Source organism: Phyllostomus hastatus, unplaced genomic scaffold (genome assembly GCF_019186645.2).
Source record: "Phyllostomus hastatus isolate PE091 unplaced genomic scaffold, TTU_PhHast_1.1 phas_contig_159, whole genome shotgun sequence".
In the NCBI taxonomy this organism is placed as follows: domain Eukaryota; kingdom Metazoa; phylum Chordata; class Mammalia; order Chiroptera; family Phyllostomidae; genus Phyllostomus; species Phyllostomus hastatus.
In genome coordinates, this window is record NW_025333640.1 from 13,280,146 (window position 1) to 13,299,328 (window position 19,183).

At 36.3% G+C, this 19,183-nt stretch overlaps 1 protein-coding gene across 1 annotated transcript in view; it reads right to left on the minus strand.

The window, feature by feature from the left end:
- The window catches only part of ANXA10 (annexin A10), a 68,431-nt gene that overhangs the window by 33,639 nt on the left and 15,609 nt on the right, over positions 1 to 19,183 (minus strand). The window contains exons 2-3 of the mRNA XM_045831384.1: positions 9,983 to 10,064; positions 4,422 to 4,516 (exon numbers count right to left, since the gene is read on the minus strand). Of these exons, the coding sequence (XP_045687340.1) occupies positions 4,422 to 4,516; positions 9,983 to 10,064 (177 nt within the window). The remainder of the gene's footprint in view (positions 1 to 4,421; positions 4,517 to 9,982; positions 10,065 to 19,183) is intronic.

The following is a 19,183-nucleotide window of genomic DNA, read 5'->3' on the forward strand; positions in this document are numbered from 1 at the left end:
CCTTTGATTCTATAGAAAACCTTTTTGAAAAATAAGCGGGGTTTTTTTGATGGTTAAGTTCCCAGTCTCACCAGAAGCAGTATATTTAACCCATGATATATTTGAAAGGTAAGGTAGTTGTACTATTTTAAATTGTTTAGTTCATGCTTATAAAATTGATCTGTGATAAAATGTGTAATATAATTCAGCTTTTGAGGATAAAACTACACGTGCCCCATCACTTCCAAACTAAAAGTGAGGATAGAAAAGATACAAACCTATTACCAGTACTAGTGACATGGTAATTCTACTTCTAAAGTAGATACATTAATTTTCTAGCCAGCACTTCCTAGGGATATCGATACTTCAAGATCAGTATTTTTGACCATGAAGATAAGAGGAGATGGAAGAAGAAATTATGAGAACAAGATGGATGTGAAGTACACTTGAACTCTTCGTACAATCACAACTTCTTACTGAGTAGCAACTGTACTAGTCTGCTCCGGCTGCCGTCACACAATACCACAGGCTGTGTGGTAGCGTCTGGAAGGTCAAGATTGAGGTACCTCATGTTGGTTTCCGGTGAGGCCTCATTTCCTGGCTTGCGGCTGGCCACCTTGTGTCCTCCAGGGCCTTTCCTTTGTGTGTGTCCCTCTGGTCCCTTGTGCTCTTCTTAAAAGGACACCCATCTTATTGAATTATGACCCCACCCTTATGACCTCATTTAACCCTAATCACCCCTTTAAAGACCCTTTTCCAAACAGGCACAGTGGGGGTTCCGGCTCTAACATCTAAACTTTGAGGGGGCACATTTCAATCTGTGCTGCCAGTTACATGTCTGCCCTGTTGTAAATTCTGGGGACACATTAGTGTACGAAAGAACGGTTCTTTTTCTCAGTGTTCCAGAGGAGGGTGGCAAACTAAGCATTAATTATAACATGCAAGTAAGTTATGTAATATGTTAGAAGGCGTAAAGTATAGAGAAAAGCAAAAGAGCAGGTGACACAGATGTGGAGGACTAGTATAGGCTTTGGGGTGGGTGGTGACAATTTAAAAAGGGGAATCAGATCAGGCCCTCCCGAGTAGCTGACATTGGGTAGAGCTTTGAAGGATATGAGGCAATCGGCAGTACAGACATCTGCCCTTGTTAAGTCTGGTGTTTATTCAGTCAGGAACAACAGGCCTTATTGAGAAGCTGTGGCAGACCCGATTAAGAGTCAGATAACCTTGGTGCAGGTTCTCACTTTGTGTGATTTGGGGCAAGTCAGTCTCCTCACTGAATTACACAACCAACACCACAGGGTTAATGAAGTCCAGGTGCCAGGATATTTCAGAGCTGATCATTCCTTTTTAAACGAAAAGTGGGAAAACAAACGGCTTCACTGCTGAATTTGAGCTCCTTCATTATCAGGCACGGACAGGCTCTCTCCCCAGCCTCAGAGGCTCATTGTTCCCTTGCTTTCGCCGTGCTGTCGATAGAATAGCACTTTCTTTGGTGTGGAGGATCAGAGTGACCTCATTAATGATATTGATAAATACGTCAGTCAGAGGCCTTCCAAAGGGCTTTTCAGTTGAGTCTAGGGATCGGTTTCTGCTCTGGCTGAGGCAAAGTTGTGGATGGAATCGGCAGTCTTCTTCACTGGTGTTAAATATTAAATAATGAGTGTTTATGGAGCAGGCCTAGAATTGCACTTGACTCTGTAGCTAAGAAAATAAGTGTCAAATTTGGATTACCCTTGTTAATAAAAAATAAAGGTATCAATGATTACGATACAGGAAATCTACAAACTCTTGCCAGGGAAAGGGGGTTACCGGACGACGCCCCTTGGTGAAACAGAAGAAGGGATTCTGAAAGTGAGCAGCAGGGGAAGTTGGGTAGGTTAACCTGGGCGCTGCTAGAACAAGGGAGAAGAACTTTAAGCAATTTATGAATATTCATTTTAACTACAAAGTGGCTAATAAAGGAGTGTTGTCCTTTTTTTTTTAAGTAAAAAAGCACAGGCAGAACTTAATTCCTCAGATTTTCTTATTCCACAAGTAAAGTGCTTCTTCGGGGACAGACCCTGGACTGAGCTCTGCAGCAAATAACACAGAAGCTTACAGTCCAGTCAGCAAGGGAGAGCAGGAACCTGACACGACCCCGTGTGGCAAGGGCAGGGCAGGGTAGCGGGAGCTCTGGGAGCCTAGCAGGAAGCCCCAGCCCAGAGCAGAGAGTGAGTGTGCCAGGTGAGGGTTCCCAGGAGCACGGGGAGCATTCTGGCCCCAATCTTATTGCATATTACTGGAGGAGGTACAATGAGCTACGCCTTCACATTGTCACTCAACAAACATTAATTAAGCGATCTTGGCACGTGAGACCGACCATTTGTGCTGAACTCCAGGGATGAACAAGATGCATTCCAGCTTTCAAGGATTTAGACTCTGACACATGGAAACAGATATAAAAAGCTCAGAGTGTGTCACTGGGTACCAAGGGGAAGTTACATAAATGATGCAGTAGCAGCATGAGTCTCTTCTACTCTTTTGGGGGAGTAGTAGTGCGAGGAAAACGGTTCAGTGCCTGGGAAGATGAGTAGGTGTGCAGAATGTAGGGTGGAGAATCAGGCCATTGAAGCCAGGGGAAACACCGTGACTGAAGGGGAAAGAGTGGGAGTGGCTAGTCTGTAGAACTACAAGTATTCCTATTGGCTGGCCTCAAGGGGGTGTGGAGACAAGGGAGAGAGCTGAAGACTGAGAGCAGACACTAAGCAGGCAAGGCTCTGTGTGCCCTGGGCAGGCATTTGGGTTTATTCCATGGACATGTGGATATTTGTTAGAAATAAGGTAAAGATTTGGGATTAAAGTGGGAAGTATAAATTTAGATTTGGAATCATTCTGGCTACAGTGTGGATAGGCCAGAGTGGGAAGAAACCCCTAGCTACTTGCTAAAAGTGGCTACTTCCTAGCCACTAGTGTGATCCCCAAATGATGAAGGTCTAAATCAAGTCTGTGTAAGTTCGGGAGAAAGAGAGAAATGTGAGAGGAAAAGTAATTTGCAAGACATGATAACTGATTTCATGACAAGGGTATTTCAGGGGCAAAGGGGCAGCACGATTTCCTGTCTTCCAGTTGGTACAGTTCAGGGTAGTAGCCACGCTTTCCCACATGGCATGGATTATTCAGCAGAAGTGAGAATTTAACAAACTCTGAGACCTCGGACATGCAGTGAAGGTGCTCCACTACAGTGTAAATGTTTCATGGCTTTTACATTCCTTGAGTGAGTACCTCATTTTTTGATCATTTTAATCTGCTGTAATGTAATATTGTAGAGATTAATAAAGTAGTGCTTTAACCTAATTTTCCTGATGTATTAAAAGCAAAGGTGTATGGTAATCTTTGGGTTAATCAAAGTCACTTGAAAGTGACCTCTCATATCCGTATGCATATTAAAATAATATTAGATTGCTAATGCTTCAACCTGTACGGTTTGTAATTTTTATTTTTTTCAAAAGAAAACTAGCACCTGTGTGATAGGAACATACGTTAAGATAACAGTTTTACCTGGGTTAAAAAATCATAATTGGTTTCTTTCTATGGCCTAATTCAACTAATTTCACTGGTAGTCCTGGCTTTTTGGATTATTAATTCATTCTAAAACAGAAGGCTATCCTTTATTTTATGTATGATAGTTCAAAGACTGAGTTTTCTACTGGAGGTAAATTTATATGGACTAACTCTATAGAGACAAGTTTTATGATAGTGTCTCACTGACAATGCTCAGTTGACAGAGTAATGGATATTTCAGGCCCTTTTGGCCTGAAGAGTTTTTATTCCGAATCCGTGTTTTAAATGTATAACAAAAGAAAGCAATCTTTAATGGTACCTGCTTGAAATTAGAATGTGATTACTTTAAAACACTATGGAGAGTTTTATTGCCTTAAACTATTTTTAACTGCCATTCTTTTTTAATAGTCTCTATAACTGCATGCTGTTAAGGGAGGAACTAGTAGCAAATTCACTTTGGTTGAGAGTTAGGTGAGGACCTGTGGAAAATTGCAGGAAAAGATCTTGCTTTTTGACCTTGTGATCATTATTAGTTCTTCCTATGCCTTCCCTAAAGCTTGACACGCGTATTCCTGGTGTGACATTTATAGCCTAATTGGACCAACTAGGTCAGGCTAGCAGAACTTTCATTTTATGAAGCTGAATTATTTTTAAGAAAAGACTGGTGAACTCACTGTGGGTGTGAACATAGCTCACATTTGGATACATTTGATGATGTATCTTTCTTGTATTCCTTGAAGCAAACTAGAGACATAGGAACTGTTTCTGACACATACACTGTGACACCTGAAATCTTTGTCCTCCGTGAGCTGAAAGGAAGAACAGTACCTGCGCTCTGAGAGTGTTGTCATTTCTCAGGCGTTTGCCCTAAAAGTACAGCCAAGATGAAGAGACCTTACCCGGCCATACATGCTCTGGTATGCTTCTGCAATCATCAGCCTTTGTGAGTTACAGCGTTGAGTTAGAATGTTGATCAGCATGTCTTTGTCACAGCCTGGAAAAGAATAATAATCGAAGATTAGTGAAGTCACTGCTTTGTAGTGAAGGAGAATCCATTATCTAAGAACTGAAACCAATGTGCAAGCTTCGTCCCTGATGGTACTTCAAAGCAAGGAGCAATTTCAACTAGGATGGGAGGTCCCAGAGCAACCCTTGATGAAGCCAAGGTTCTTCTGTCTCTTGTTTTGGTGCTATTACTGCAGATTTTCTATTTGAATAAAAAATGCAGGTAAGTAGAAACGTAATCCTTCTTCAACCACCTCTCCTTCCCCACAGGAAAAGGCTTCTGTGCCCTGCAAGCTGATTAGTGTTTTATCGGGCACATTATCTTTCTCGTTTTACGGTTGAAGAGTTGTGACTGGTAATGAATATACATTAAGACACAAATATATTAAGACAAAAAAGAACCCCCGGAAGAAGAAAGAGAAATAGAGAAGGAAATTATAAAAGTGTAAGGGGTGTGTACCCTTCTGAGGGGTGGGGTGACTCTTCCATGATTTGCATGAAACATGGTCCGTCTTGTAATAAAGGCTCGATTGTGGGCTAGGAGGTGTTTGGTGTTCATATAGCAGCTCACTGAACTGACATCACACGTGAATGCACAACTAGTTTAAATAAATTGAGCTGTAATTATAGTCATAGTAGAGCATGAGCAAGACCTTAACATTTTCCTTAGCTTGACTAAAATTTGGGTGTCTTCATGACCATACACCTTTGATCTCCCTTTTCTGAGAGCTTTTGTTTTAGAAAACCTGCCATTGTAAATTCTCTTTGTACCCTTTTGAGATGTACATCTTCTCCCAAGCACTTGTCAGTTTTACAACTCAGAAATGTCTTTCTTAAAAACTTGGGATCTATCTCTGTAAAAGATAGCTGTCAAGAAAGGTCTCCCTGTCTCCTAGTCTCTGCTGAAGGGTAGAAACCTAACATAAATACCAATTAACAGATACAGATGGCCTCATCACATTGACCAACACCTCAAACCCCGGTGTCCCCCCCAGTACTTTGCTCTAGCTCACCCCAGGCTTAAATACTCTCTTGTGTTTTGTTTCAAAGGGCTTGAGCTCAATCTCTCATCTCAATTAAAAACAAAAAAATCTCACCCCTACTGCAACAGAATTGAATAAAGTCTTCCTTGCCTGTTCTGTTCTTTGTGGTACAAATTTTCTTTGATGAAAGGAGGCATTTAATGGGGATGAGAAAAAAAGTGAATTGAAAGGCTAGGATGTTGAGCAAATCATCTTCCTGGAAAATGAAAGCCATCCTGGTTGGCGTAGGCTCACGGGAAAGCTGAGTCAGGTACTGACTGTGCCAGTGAGGAAAGGAACAGCAGGGTGTTTTCTGTAGGGGAGAGAAATGGTCTGAAGGCTGTAAAATGGAGGAAGGGAGGCATAGAATCAGCTCCAAAGACCCCAACTGGATGATTTGTGATTAAAAAGGCAGCTTCCAGTGCAGAGGCCTAGAGCAACATGGTGCCGTGGGACTAGTCTGGGGAAAATGCTGGACTTGAAGGACCTTAGGAGTTCTAGAGGAGTCTGTTAGATAATGGGTATGCCAAAATTAACATATTTTAAATAGTAAATGGAAGAATTTCCAGTTATATCCATTGTTATTTTTACTGTCATCACATCTAAGTAATTATTATTTGTTTTTTGTTGTTACACTGTCGTGGTTATCCACTTAATTGATCCACAAGCTACCTCTCTGAATTACTCTTTATTTTTCAAAGCGTTCATACCAATTCTTGCTCATTTATCCTTCCAGAGATATTTCAGAAGAACTTTATTAAATGGACCTTATTAAAAGTACTTTATTAATAACTTTTAATTCTTAAGAACTTTGTTAAAAATTTTAATTAAAGGAATGATAAACTTAGGAATCAATTAATAAGGGTTGTCTTTCCATCACTAACATGATGTACCTGCCGAATTATTTGTTTTTCTTTCCTAAATGACTTAGTAAAGATCTGTAGAATTTTTGAAAATGAAAAGAAACTTAATTTTGTTAAAGCTATCTATTTTTCCTTTCTACTGATATTTCAAATCATATTTTTATTTTGTTTCTTAACACATAGTTGCTTAAATAAATAAATGACATTGAAATTTATGTTTACCTTATATTCAGAAAATTATTGAATGCAGAATTTTTAATAACGTTTAAATTGATTCCCTTGGATTTTGAGATATATAATAATCTCTGTAAATAATATGAATTTTGATTTCTTCTTTAAAATCATTGTATGTTTTTCTCTTTCTTGCCTAATTGCATTTGGACAGGAATCTTTAGATAATTCTTATTTTCTGCTTTAACAGAAAAGCCTGGCACAAGGAACTGTAGCAAATTATAAACTTTTATGATGTACAGTTGATTCCTGTTATTTGTGATCATTTTCTGCAAAGTCACCATGAGCATTGGATTAGTAAATGTATTGCTCCTGGGGACAATATAGGCTTAGGTTTTTATGACCTTGTGGTCACAACATTTTTGTTAGCAGAAATGCTAGTTACATTATATATTTTTGTCCTTGTAAAATAGTCTCATCAGCATTGAAAAATCCTCTTTTCCACATATGCTTTTCCTGTATAAAACTTAGGTGGTGTTTCTAAAGATTACCTTAAGGAGGTATCCTTCTGCACCTTCCTGATCTGCAGGACTTGAAGTTTAACAGTTTTCATGCTGTATCATCTTTTGGAACATGCAATCCAGCCAGCACTACATTCAAAAGAGAGCTGACCATGACACTTTTTATTGTTCCTATCAGTTATCATCTCATGAACTCACAAATTTATCTGCTTTTCCAAGCTTTGTAACATGCATATTCCTTTAGCACATTCTACACAGTCTCATGCACAGGTCAGTAAGTCTTCTCCTTTGTATTTCAATAATCAAAACCAAAAAAAATAACCTCAAATTAGAATACAGTGCTTGCAAACCACATATCTGTTAAGACAATATCTAAAATATATAAGCCTGTCATACAACTCAATAGCAAAATACAAATAATTAGACCAAAAATGGGCAAAAAACCTGAATAGGCATTTTCCCAGAAAATACATACATATAGCCAAAAAGTGCATGAAATGGTGCTCAACATTGGCGCTCATCATGGAAATGCAAATAAAAAGCAGGAGATATCACCTCACACTTGTGAGCCCAGCTGTTACCGAAAAGATGAGAGAGGTAAAAAGGGAATCATTGTGCACTGTTGTTGGGACTGTAAGTCGGTACAGCCAGTATGGAAGACAGTAGAAAGGTTTCTTTAAAAGTAGAATTGGAACCACCATATGATATAGCGATCCTACTTCTAGGTATTTATCTAAATGAAATGAAATCCCTATCTTGTAGCAGTATAACACCCCTGTGCTCCTTGTAGCAATATTCACAATAGCCAAGATATGGAAATCATCTAGGTGTTCATGTACAGGTAAATGCATAAAGAAAATGTGATTTATACATATGTATATGGTGAGGTATTATTCAGTTATAAAAAAGAAGAAAATCCTGCCCTTTGTACAACATGGATGAAAGCATTATGCTAATTGCAATGAGTCAGAGTAAGACAAATGTAGTATCACTTATATGTAAAATCTAAAAAAGCTGAACTCATAGAAATGTTCAGTTGTTGGAGGGTGGGGGAAATGGGAGATGTGGTCAAAGGGTGCAGACTTCCAGTTACAGAGGAACGAGTTATAGGGTGCAAATGCACAGAATGGTGACCTTAGCCAACAGTATGTCTGTATTGCTTACTTGAACGTTGCTAAGAGAGTAAATCTAAATGTCTCACCATAACAAAAAATGGTACTTATGTGAAGTGATTATTGAAATACAAAAGAGAAGACGTACCTGTGCATTGAAGTGTAACACTTTATTGTGTTAATCATTTTGTAACATGTAGGTATATCAAATCATCACATTGTACATTTTAAACGTATATAATGTTATATATCTATTGTATCTTAGTAAAGCTGGAAAAACATCACAGTCATCAAGGAAAACGTTAGTGATTGTCTTTCTCAGCTGCACTTGGCCGGAGCCGTTAGGATGGATACGGTTTTCAGCATTTTGAGCTGTGCCTGTGCTCTGGCAAGCTAGAGTGGGCACCACAGTCAAAACTAAAACTGCCTCAATATCTTCAGTCTAAAACACTGACAAACAAAAAATTACAATGGTTAAAACGAATCTGTATGTTGTCCCTAAAATTACAGTGGCAGGAAAATGAAAACTGGAGCAAAGAAAATTTTATCCAGTGAATAGATTGCTCTGATTTACAGTTTTAAAGCAAAAATTACTCTCCTGAATAAAACGTTCATCCATAACTTTTTGTTATCTTGTCTTTGTATTTTTTCTAGTGATTATTGATATTTTAAAAGGTATGACAGCTTTGCAAACTCCTAAAGTCAACTTTATAGAGCACATTTAAAGTCCTTTATTGTTTTCCTGTGGGTTCTGCTAATGAATAAAACACAAAGTGAATCAAGTTCTCATAAAGGTGACCTTGTCTTTGAAGTTAAGAGCTTGCTTTCTTATGAAAGGCTTTGCATGTTTTATGCTAACGTTTTCTTTATGTTGCCAACGTTTATCTTCATGCTCACCAGAAGTCTTCTTAAAGTAGCTCTTACTTAACAAAATATGTAGATGTTTAACAGTTCCATATCATATCTGAAAGATTAAATCTGTTTTAAAAAAAAACCAACACATTTTCCTCCCTTCTTCATATATCCCTTTTCTACACTCCAGTTTCATTCATTTTGCATCCGTTTATTAAACACCTGCACGCCACACTCAGCACTCTGGGAGCTGACAGACTAGTCGGCAAGGGAGACAAAAAAGAACAAGTACAGTGAGACCAGTAACACAAAAGTACAGAAGCAGGATGCCCAGGGTTCCATATATCTGGTTGTGTTTGAAGTTCCCAAAGCAGCATTTAAAGAGGAAGACTCATTTCAGGGGAATCTCAGAGGAAGAGAATTTGGATACAAAGTAAACAACAGAACAGCAGTCTGGGGCGGCGGGGGGGGGGTGCGGGGAGGGAGGGCGGGGACTATTGGGCCAGTTTACAAAGATGTGGAAAAACAGATCGAGGAGATAGCAGGGATGTTTGATTTAGCTGGAAACAGAAGCAGCAAAAGAAACAGGCTAGGAAACAAACAAGGGCAAAGAAGGATGTTTTATCCTAGGTTAAGGTTTTTTTGATTTAGGATTTCATTTAGTAGTGAGTGATGAGACATAGAAGGATTTAAGGCAAAAACATGTCAAGATCAGGTTTGCAATTGAGAGACAGGCAAGTATGTTTGCCATTATTGTCTTGTTCTATTATTTTTCTTCTTCTTCTAGTTTTTTGCCCAGCTTTTGAAAAAATGATTGTCTTAGACATCAGCTATTTAAACCCATATTTCAGTCTAGAAGAAGGTAAAGCGAAAAAAAAATTATTATCAAAGGTGATAGAAATGATCAGGCTTACCAAATCCTTGGAGTGCTCCCCCTAGCATTTGGGCATCCATTATGGGATCGAAATTGGGAGCCGGGAAGATGGTTCCTTGCACCTGGTGGGAAGAGTTCATGAGAGACATTGCAGCCATTTGCCAAAAGATTTGAATGTTTCTTCACATAAATGAAAACAAAAGTATATTCTATATGTTTAAATTACTCTGAGATATACACGTACATCTATAAAATATGGCTTAGGTAATATAGTTAATAATATTGTAATAACTATGTATGGTGCTGGGTGAGCACTAGAAATATCAAAGGAACCACTTTGTAAAGTGTATGACTGTATGTACTTTATCAAGTATATATATAACCACTATGCTGTATAGCTGAAACTAATACAAGATAATATTGAATGTAAGTTGCAATTGAAAATTTAAAAAATCCTTTTAGAAAAAAAGTGTTAATTGTATTTTAATTGCAGAGAGCAAATTTGGTTGAATTTTTAAAATCCATTGGCTTCTACTGGCATCTAGAACCCATTGGTGCTAGATATTGACATCTATTATTAATATAGGAAAGTTAGATACTAAAACTAATAGGAAAATGTGAGAATCAGATAAATACATAGCTTCTTTAAAAAACAGGCATTTTAGGAATTGGTAACTTTTATAGAAACTGAAAAGAACTATATTGGGGAATTCATGTCATGTATATGAATTATAAGTAGCACTTGCCACCACAGCTTTTTTATACATTGGGGATCCTAAAATAGTGGAGAAAATTGAAATGTTCGAATTTAGATTATGTGACTCATAAAAATATAGATGATGCAGATAGGGTAGAGAATTTTTAGCTGAAGCTTTCAAGCTGCAGAGGAAAACATGGAAACCTGACAGACATTCCATTTACATTCTGTCTCTTGCCAATAATCAAATGCAGAACATTTAAGTTAGGCTTTGAAACCACATGGTCTATTATTTCAGACAGAGCCAGTCAGTACTGGGCACCATATGACCACACTCAGCAGCAGAGAACTGTCAATCAACATTTATTAAAGAAGGGGAGCTCTCCCCCTCTTTGTTGTCGACGTGCCCAGAAACATTGGGAAACATGTCTTTCCTCAGCAAACAGATCTACCAAGCCTTGAGAACTCAGGCATTCCCTGAGCTCTTCTGCAGCAGTAACAGCTGAAGATGGAGCCTTTTGGTGCCCAGTGTCTAGTGGTAGAAAATGAATTAATTAATGAGGAGAAGACTGGACCGTAATTTGTAGTCCAAGAAATATGCCAGTATGAAAATATTTATGAAAAGCTTTTTGGAGGGGTAAGAATATTGTTCACTTGAGTTAAAACTAAGAATTATATTCAGTTTGAATTCCTTTTGACTCAGGAATCTATCTGAAGTAGACTGAAAACCTTATATTAATCATGATATGGCCATATTTCCATAATTAAAAGTACAGCCTTGTTAGTGAAATACTGTTCTAAAATGCCTATGTGGGCAGACATATGTAATTAAAATAAGGACATAGTTTTCACCTTATTTTGCTATAGTGCATGAATGTACAAACTAAAATCCACTTTACTTCTGATACCTCAAGTTTATTGGAGATGATGTAGAAATGAAGTTCTTGTGAGCCAATCCTCAATTCTAAAGCTATTATATTTTGAGACAACATGAGTTTCATCTCCCTTATTTGCTAACCTGTCCCACTGGGTGAGACTCTATTAGGAAAACAGACTTTGATTCTTCTTTCATTTGGATAAAATCAGTTGGATAGCTGAACGTAATGTAAATTCCTAGGTTGAGTTCCTCTCACCTCAAGGGTTTCCTTTTGCATCTTATAACCCTAGAGGAATTTAAGATATAAACTTTTAAAAGAACAACCATACCATTAAATATGAAAAATGATTTTACTTTCTGCTGTTTGTCATTGCCTTCTACTATCCTTTGTGTCTATGTAGGTCTTTCTTAGTTTTTTTTTCTCCCCAGTGGGGAAATTAAGAGTCTTTTTGAGGCATGGAAAAGGGGTACTTTATTTTCCCTCTTTTAGGGGTTAGAAGACTTGTTTGGACAAGTTTTGTGTGGACAGTATTATTGATTGACTTGGTGATGTTAATCTTTCTGAGTGCCATCAGCCAAAGGAATGTTTTAAAGTATAAAAGAGAAAATGTATTTGAAGCAGTAAGACATACTGTTAAATATGTGTAAGTTACCTATGCAATTTTTAGCAGAGCGCACAAATATTCACCACAAAACATTTCATTACTGGCCAGACTAGGATCTCCCAGAGTTTCTACTAGAGTAAATGCTATAAAATGAAAAAATATATATATATAAAGCTTTTAAAGTTATACATAAGGAGAGTTAGAAATACCTGCAGTAATTTTTCCAGACAGTCTATGGGCAAAAGGAAGAAGTCCTTCATTTTTCATTCATGTTTTTTTAAATCCTTGTACATATTACAGTCTTTTACAGTATAATGTAAAAATTGTCTTATTTTTTATAGTTCTCATTTCCTTTGCCATTTAAAATTGTTATCTCCTTGTCATTTGTCCTTAAAGTAAAATACTAAAAATGTTTTGGAAATAAATTCAACACTAAAAGATAAAAAATTGTGAATGCTTTGTAACTCACAAAGCACAAATTTTCTAGTAAGCATTTGCCATTCTTGCCCATTTATATAGCATATTAAATCATTTTATTCATTTTTATGCCAATTATTATGCTTTAATTAAGCTCATCAGTGACATTATTTCATGTAAAGTACATATGTTCCTTTTACATATTTTGTCATTGACATAGTGAATTGTCTTTTAATGACCATATTTGCAGCTATATTAAGATATAATTGATATGTAACATTATGTAAGTAATATATAACATTATGTAAGTAAGGGAATACAATGTGATGATATGCGTATATATTGTGAATAATCACCGCTATAAAGTTAGGTAACACATCCATCATCTCACAGTTTCCCTTTTATTTTTCTGATGAAGACATTCAAGATCTACTCTTGTAGCAATTTTTAAGTATGCTGTACAATATAGTATTGTTAACTGTAGTCACCAGGCTGTATGTTAGAGCCTGGTGATTACGTACAGCCTGGTGTAGACTTACCTTGTGACTTGTACCCTTTGATCAATGCCTTTCAAGCACCACAGTCAGCCCCAGGCAACCACCAGTCTTTCAATGATCATTAATTGCTTTGGGCCATAAATCTTTTTGTTTTTTTGAATGACTACAGTATACCTAGAGGTATATATTCATCTACTTTAAGGTAATTTGATCTCCTTTGTATTAATTTTTTTCCAGAATTTGTGCTCAATCATATTCTATGCATTTCTTAGTACCACTCTTTCAGATGAAGTCAATCTATACTAAGCGTTTTGCTAACTTCTTAGCACTCACTGCATTTTTATTTACAATTAGTTCCTTAGGTTTTCTTATTTGCTACCTGTTCTTAAACTTGGGAATTTGACTATGCCGTATATAGTATTGTTTTGCAATACATTGCTGTGGCTTCATTTCTTATTCTTCTAATTATATTTATGTGCCTTTTCTGCAGAAGATATATCAAATCTATACCATGATTTTCTGTATAGTGAGACCTTTTTCTAAAATGTTCTCATTTACAGGTGATGTCACTTAAATGATTTATTTAAAAAGTTTTTAAATGAGATTTTTGGCTGAATGACTTCCTGGCTTTATACATAATTAACACAAAACTTTTTTTTTTTTTTACAAATGCAGAGCATACATGATTTAATCAGATTCTTTTAATCATTGTATTTCTTATTTCATATTAATGAAACTGAACAGAGACAAATAAGAATTAGCCAGGAGAAGAGGGTGTAGTGGGAGGAGACAGTCCTAGCGGGCAGGGCAACATTTCCCCAACCATGTGTCAGTGAATAAGTAAGGAATAGGACTGCAGTCAGGCTGGGCATTGACTCCTGTGAGAGGCATCAGATAGAGCTGAGGTGTGGCACAGACATGATTGCTAAGGGGTTTCTAAGTTTTTAAGGAAGAAAATGAAATAATCTTATTTGAGTTCAAGTAGTAACACCCTATAGCAATGTAAAGGATGAAATGAGAATGCTGCTTTAGGTTGTGGGTGGTTAATTTGAAACCTAGGTGAAATATAAAGCACATTTGAATTGAAGCACATAGCATTTTTTTAAATAAATACAAATTGCTGAGTTAACTGAATGTGATTTAACTTACTGATTTTTTAGGTATATTATAAATTAACCCAGTAACTTTGGTTTAACCTCTTGAAAGAGTCACAGGCTGTGATTTCAGGTGTTTTTCAGCATATATACCTTTTCCCCTCCTCACCCAAGGATATTTATTAATTTTGACAGAGAGAGAGATAAATAGATATTGATTATTTTGGGGGAGAGAAACACTGATGTGAGAGAGAAACATCGATCAGTTGCCTCCCATATGTGCCCTGACCAGGGATCGAACCTGCGTCCTAGGTGTGTGCCCTAACCGGAAATCGAACTAGCAACCTGTTGCTGTACAGGATGATGCTTCAACCAACTGAGCCACCCAGCCAGGGTGCATATATACCTTTTAAGCAATGCCATTTTTAATATACATCTACCTAATTTTTTTCATGTCGTAGAGAAGATAGGAAATTTTGAAAGAGTGAACACTTTCCAATTTGACATGAAAAATAATATGTATATGGTAAAAGTATTTTATTTTTCTTGCTTTGAAAATTGACAGATTCAGAAATAGTATCACTTATATAAAGCAAAATAAATTCTGATGTCTGTCATTTCAATTTGAATTCTTACCACAAGGTAATCAAAATATAATCTTTGCTTTTACTCATGTGTAAATTTAGGTTTTGACAGAGGAATGAAAAATACTGCCTTTTGAAAGACAAAATAAACTGCTTCATAATCGCACGATGCAGAAGAGCATGAGTAATTTGTAGATATAAAGTTGGTTCTAGAATCTATCCCCTGAGTAAATAATGAATTAATTTCTTTAACTGACAGAAAAATGTGAAAATTTTTCTCTGAAACTGAATACAGACTGAAAATAAGCATATATATTTTTCTCATGAAGTAGATAAAATTATTTTCATCATTTCATAGCAGTAGGAACATCAATAAATGCATATTTCATTTATTCATAGCTAATCTAGTGGCTGGACTCCATAAACCCATATCCCGCCAAATTCACTGTTCATAGGCCAACCATATCTTAGATCTTTTTCTCAAGTGGCTTTTGAGCTACACTCACATTGACAACCTGAATACCTCAAGACTTTCAGACTTCGAAATATTACCAAGGGGAGTTGGTAATTTGACTAACTGGATGCCCTTTTAATGAATAATTCAGCATCATTGAAATACCTTAGTTTTAGTGTAGTTGAAGATTACTAGATCTCTAGTTAATAAGGGGTTTTTAGAATCCTGAGAAGAAATTCTACAGAAATCTCGGGGTACTTCCATTTCCATAAGGCACTTCCCTTGAACCAAGAATTTCCTCACCTTTGGGACATTGGTTTTTGGCTCAGGTCAAAATCCCCTAAACTTTCCTGAAGTTCCTCAAAATCTGACCAAAGTTGTTCTGAAGTATTTTCGATGGCTTTAAACACAAGCAACACTAAAGGACGGAGTAACGAGTGTGGTGTTTCTCTCTCTTACTCTTCCACAACTAATGTGTGCTTCAGTACAATACTGTCACTTCTCTCCTCTAAATCACTTTCAGATGATTCCCCTCCCTGTTACTACTAACTTAGCAAAGCCTCTACCTCTTTTCCCTCGGGTTATATGCAATGGGCTGCTAAGCAGGCCCGATTTGTTTCACTGCCACGATGGTACTTCTAAAAGATAAACACCTCATTTGCTTTTGTATGCCTGAAATCCTTTATTCCCAGAGTAATGCTTATCAATATTTGTTTTCTACTCTGGCCCACAGGATGGATGACTTTTATATGAAAGAAACATCCCTGGGAACATCTGGGTTTATGAACACATTGCACTATGCTGGCCTTACTGACATTCCATTCCAGCCTTCTCAACAGAGTGCATGGTAGTGCAGCTGAGTGAGAATATCATATTAGAGGGCAAAACATAGATTGTATAGAATAGAAAAAGACATTCAAATTTTGCTCATTATTAATGACAATATTTTTGGTGTAATATTACAACTCATTTCTATGACTGAGACTAGGAATGGTGGGATTTAATCCTAATATTTTAGTGTAGTAAACAATGTCTTTCATGACCTGGTCCTTTACTATCTCTTACTATCTCAGTTTTAATTTCTCTCTCCTGAACCTCTCTACTCCCACACCATGACACACAGCAGCACACACTCTAGCCCTAGGGATTTCTGTGGCATTGTTCATCCTGTGTCATCTGTTTGAAATTTCCCCACCCACTTTACTTTTCCCATCTCATGATTCCACATTATGATCATTTTGAACATCTATTTGATGCTTAACTCTCAAACTTCAGCTGCATTGTCATCCTTCGCATGAGGCTCTTTTCCCTTTCTGATGCCTCTAGTAGCATGGTGTTCTCTCTTCTTCCTCGTGTTTCCAGTGATGGGCCAGGTCTGCAGTACATCCCGCTGGAGCATGGGTAGTAGTGCATGAGTGGAAAATAGCCACTTCTAACTGTTAACAGGTTTCTAAGAATGATGAGTCCTATGAGCTGGGCTTCCTTTGTTTTGTGGAGAATGAATGTTCACGTGAGTGGTTGTACAAACTTGGAGGTTGAATTGTTCTCATGAATAAAGTAGGAATATTTGTATGTACAAGAAACAATTTGGGAAGAGCTATGGCACGTAACAGGAATTAAAAAAACAGTGAGATAGAGTTTCTGTGATTTCCTGCTATTCATAACTTATCATTAATATTTGTTAAAAGGGATTGTATGTGGACTTTTTTGTGCAGAAACTAGGGAAAATAATGAGTTATTTGGATTGATTCTGGGTGACAAAAAGAAGTAACATGTAGCTTTAAAGTTTTGTATGAAGGGAAGGTGACAACCTAAGATGTGGAGAATTTGAAGCGTGGGGAAGGCTTTGGTCTTCATAGCACATAAGCAAGGCATCTGAGACAATCTTATGTGTGCAGTACCCCCCCACTCCCCAAACACACATATTCTGGCTTGTGCTTCTTCTTGCTGCTTCATGGCTCTAAGTCATCAAAGCCATGGTTTGTGTGGTGCTATTTTATTGGAGGTGCTAGATATGCTTTGAATAATTGATGATTTAGTTTTTTCAAAGTTATTAGTAGATTGATAGAATTTTGATAACATATTTCTTTACCAAATTAACTTGAAATTTAGGATAATATTACATATTGACATCAGTTCTAGGTATTTCCTCTCAATATTTAAAATTCACACAACTAGAATTTAGATCTACATGAAATAATATTGTGACTGGGTGTACAGTTTATGTGCAAATTCCCAGTTAAGTTACTTACTAGATAGTCCAATTAAAGGGAATTGTTTCCCAGTCATCTGATCTCAGTCATAAACTCTCCCTCCTCTTATTACCTTCATATTGCCAATTAGATTAGGATGATTGAAAAGGATGTCAATATGTCACCAATCCAGACATACTGTGATTGACATGGGCTTTAGAGAATGGGTCTTATTGGTGGAAGGTAAAAATGGAGAATTAAAAAAGTTGAGAACTAAAAGAAAGTGCATCTGTGTAAAAAGAACACATTCAAGGAAAAAATTGAGATTATGTAGGAAATACAGAAAATGTTTTTAGTGTATACACTAGAATATAAGAATGTTATTTAATATGTTAAAAGATTTGAACCTTGAATTTAGTCCAGTAGCACAGCAAATGTTCTCAGTTCTTAACTCTAAGTATTTAATACTTTGATAATATAGTTTTAGTCAATTTTGGAATTGACTGACATAAGAAAGAATGAGACCATGAGCTTGAAAAAATTGTGTATGTGGATATAATTGTAGGCCATGCTAACTGTGATTTTATAGAATTTAAATATTCTAGGTCTTATACTGAATAATTGGATAAGTTATTTCATGTTCAAAGGTAACATGATTTCTTATTTTTATGCAGGTTTTTCCGTCACAATTTAAGGCACTTTAAATATTAATTGATTTTAGCTATACATATAATGGGTTATTTTATTCTCTTTCCATTTATTCAATATTCTTTGCAGAAAGTAAAAATAAGCAATTAATATATGGTATATAATAGGCTGTGTTACATAATATTATTAGTTTTACTACTGTAAATGCAGTACATATTAACTAACTAAAGGCAGAACCGATATGTTATAAAAGTCTAAAAAGAATCCATGAATTTGGAGGAAAGAGATAGTCTTCAGTGAAAAGCAGGAGACAGTTCAAGGGAAGACTTCTGGAAGAGGTTTTATTTGAGGCAAAAATCTCATGTTTGATTAGATTTCAACAGGTGGAAATGCATTGCTTGGACTTCTCATTTCTCCTGGAGGTTCTGCCCCATTCCTGAGATAGTTTTATGGGCTGACATTATTAATTCCTTTTTCATTGTATAATATTATTTCCAGTATAATTTTCTCATTAGAAAATAGTACTAAATACTTGGAATGTAGAGAACAAAAGACTTATGAGATATAATCATACATAATGGAAAAATATATATCTTACTGTATTATCATATATAATACTTTATAATACAACACTTTATATATAATATCTCTAAGAAAAGTTCTAGATAAAAAGAAAGCTATTCATAATTAAATATAAAAACAAGCTTTATAGTTACCAAATAGTTCCAACTAGTAGAATTTCTGTCATCTTTGATTATTTACACAAATACTCTCTATGAGCCAGATAGTTTAGAATTAATGGTATGAAATGTAGATAAAAATAGAAAATAATAATTTTTACTTCTTCATCTTATCTTTCTCCAAATAAATAGTAGACTATACATAAAGATGTTATTACACAATTAAACAATATTTTCAGAATTATTTCCTTTTCACTTAAACTATATACATATATATTTAAACACATTTCTAAAAGTCGCCTCTCACATTATGAAATGATTCTGACTGAGAAGTTCTCCACAGTACAGAAAATATTCTACAAGGCTTAACACCTTCCTCTGAGTGAAACACCAGGTAGATTTTGAATTATTTGGGCAACAGCACCCCATTCATTAGTATGATTTACTAGGAAAGACAGAACACGGGTGCCACCATGGCAAACCTGCTCTGAGAGCG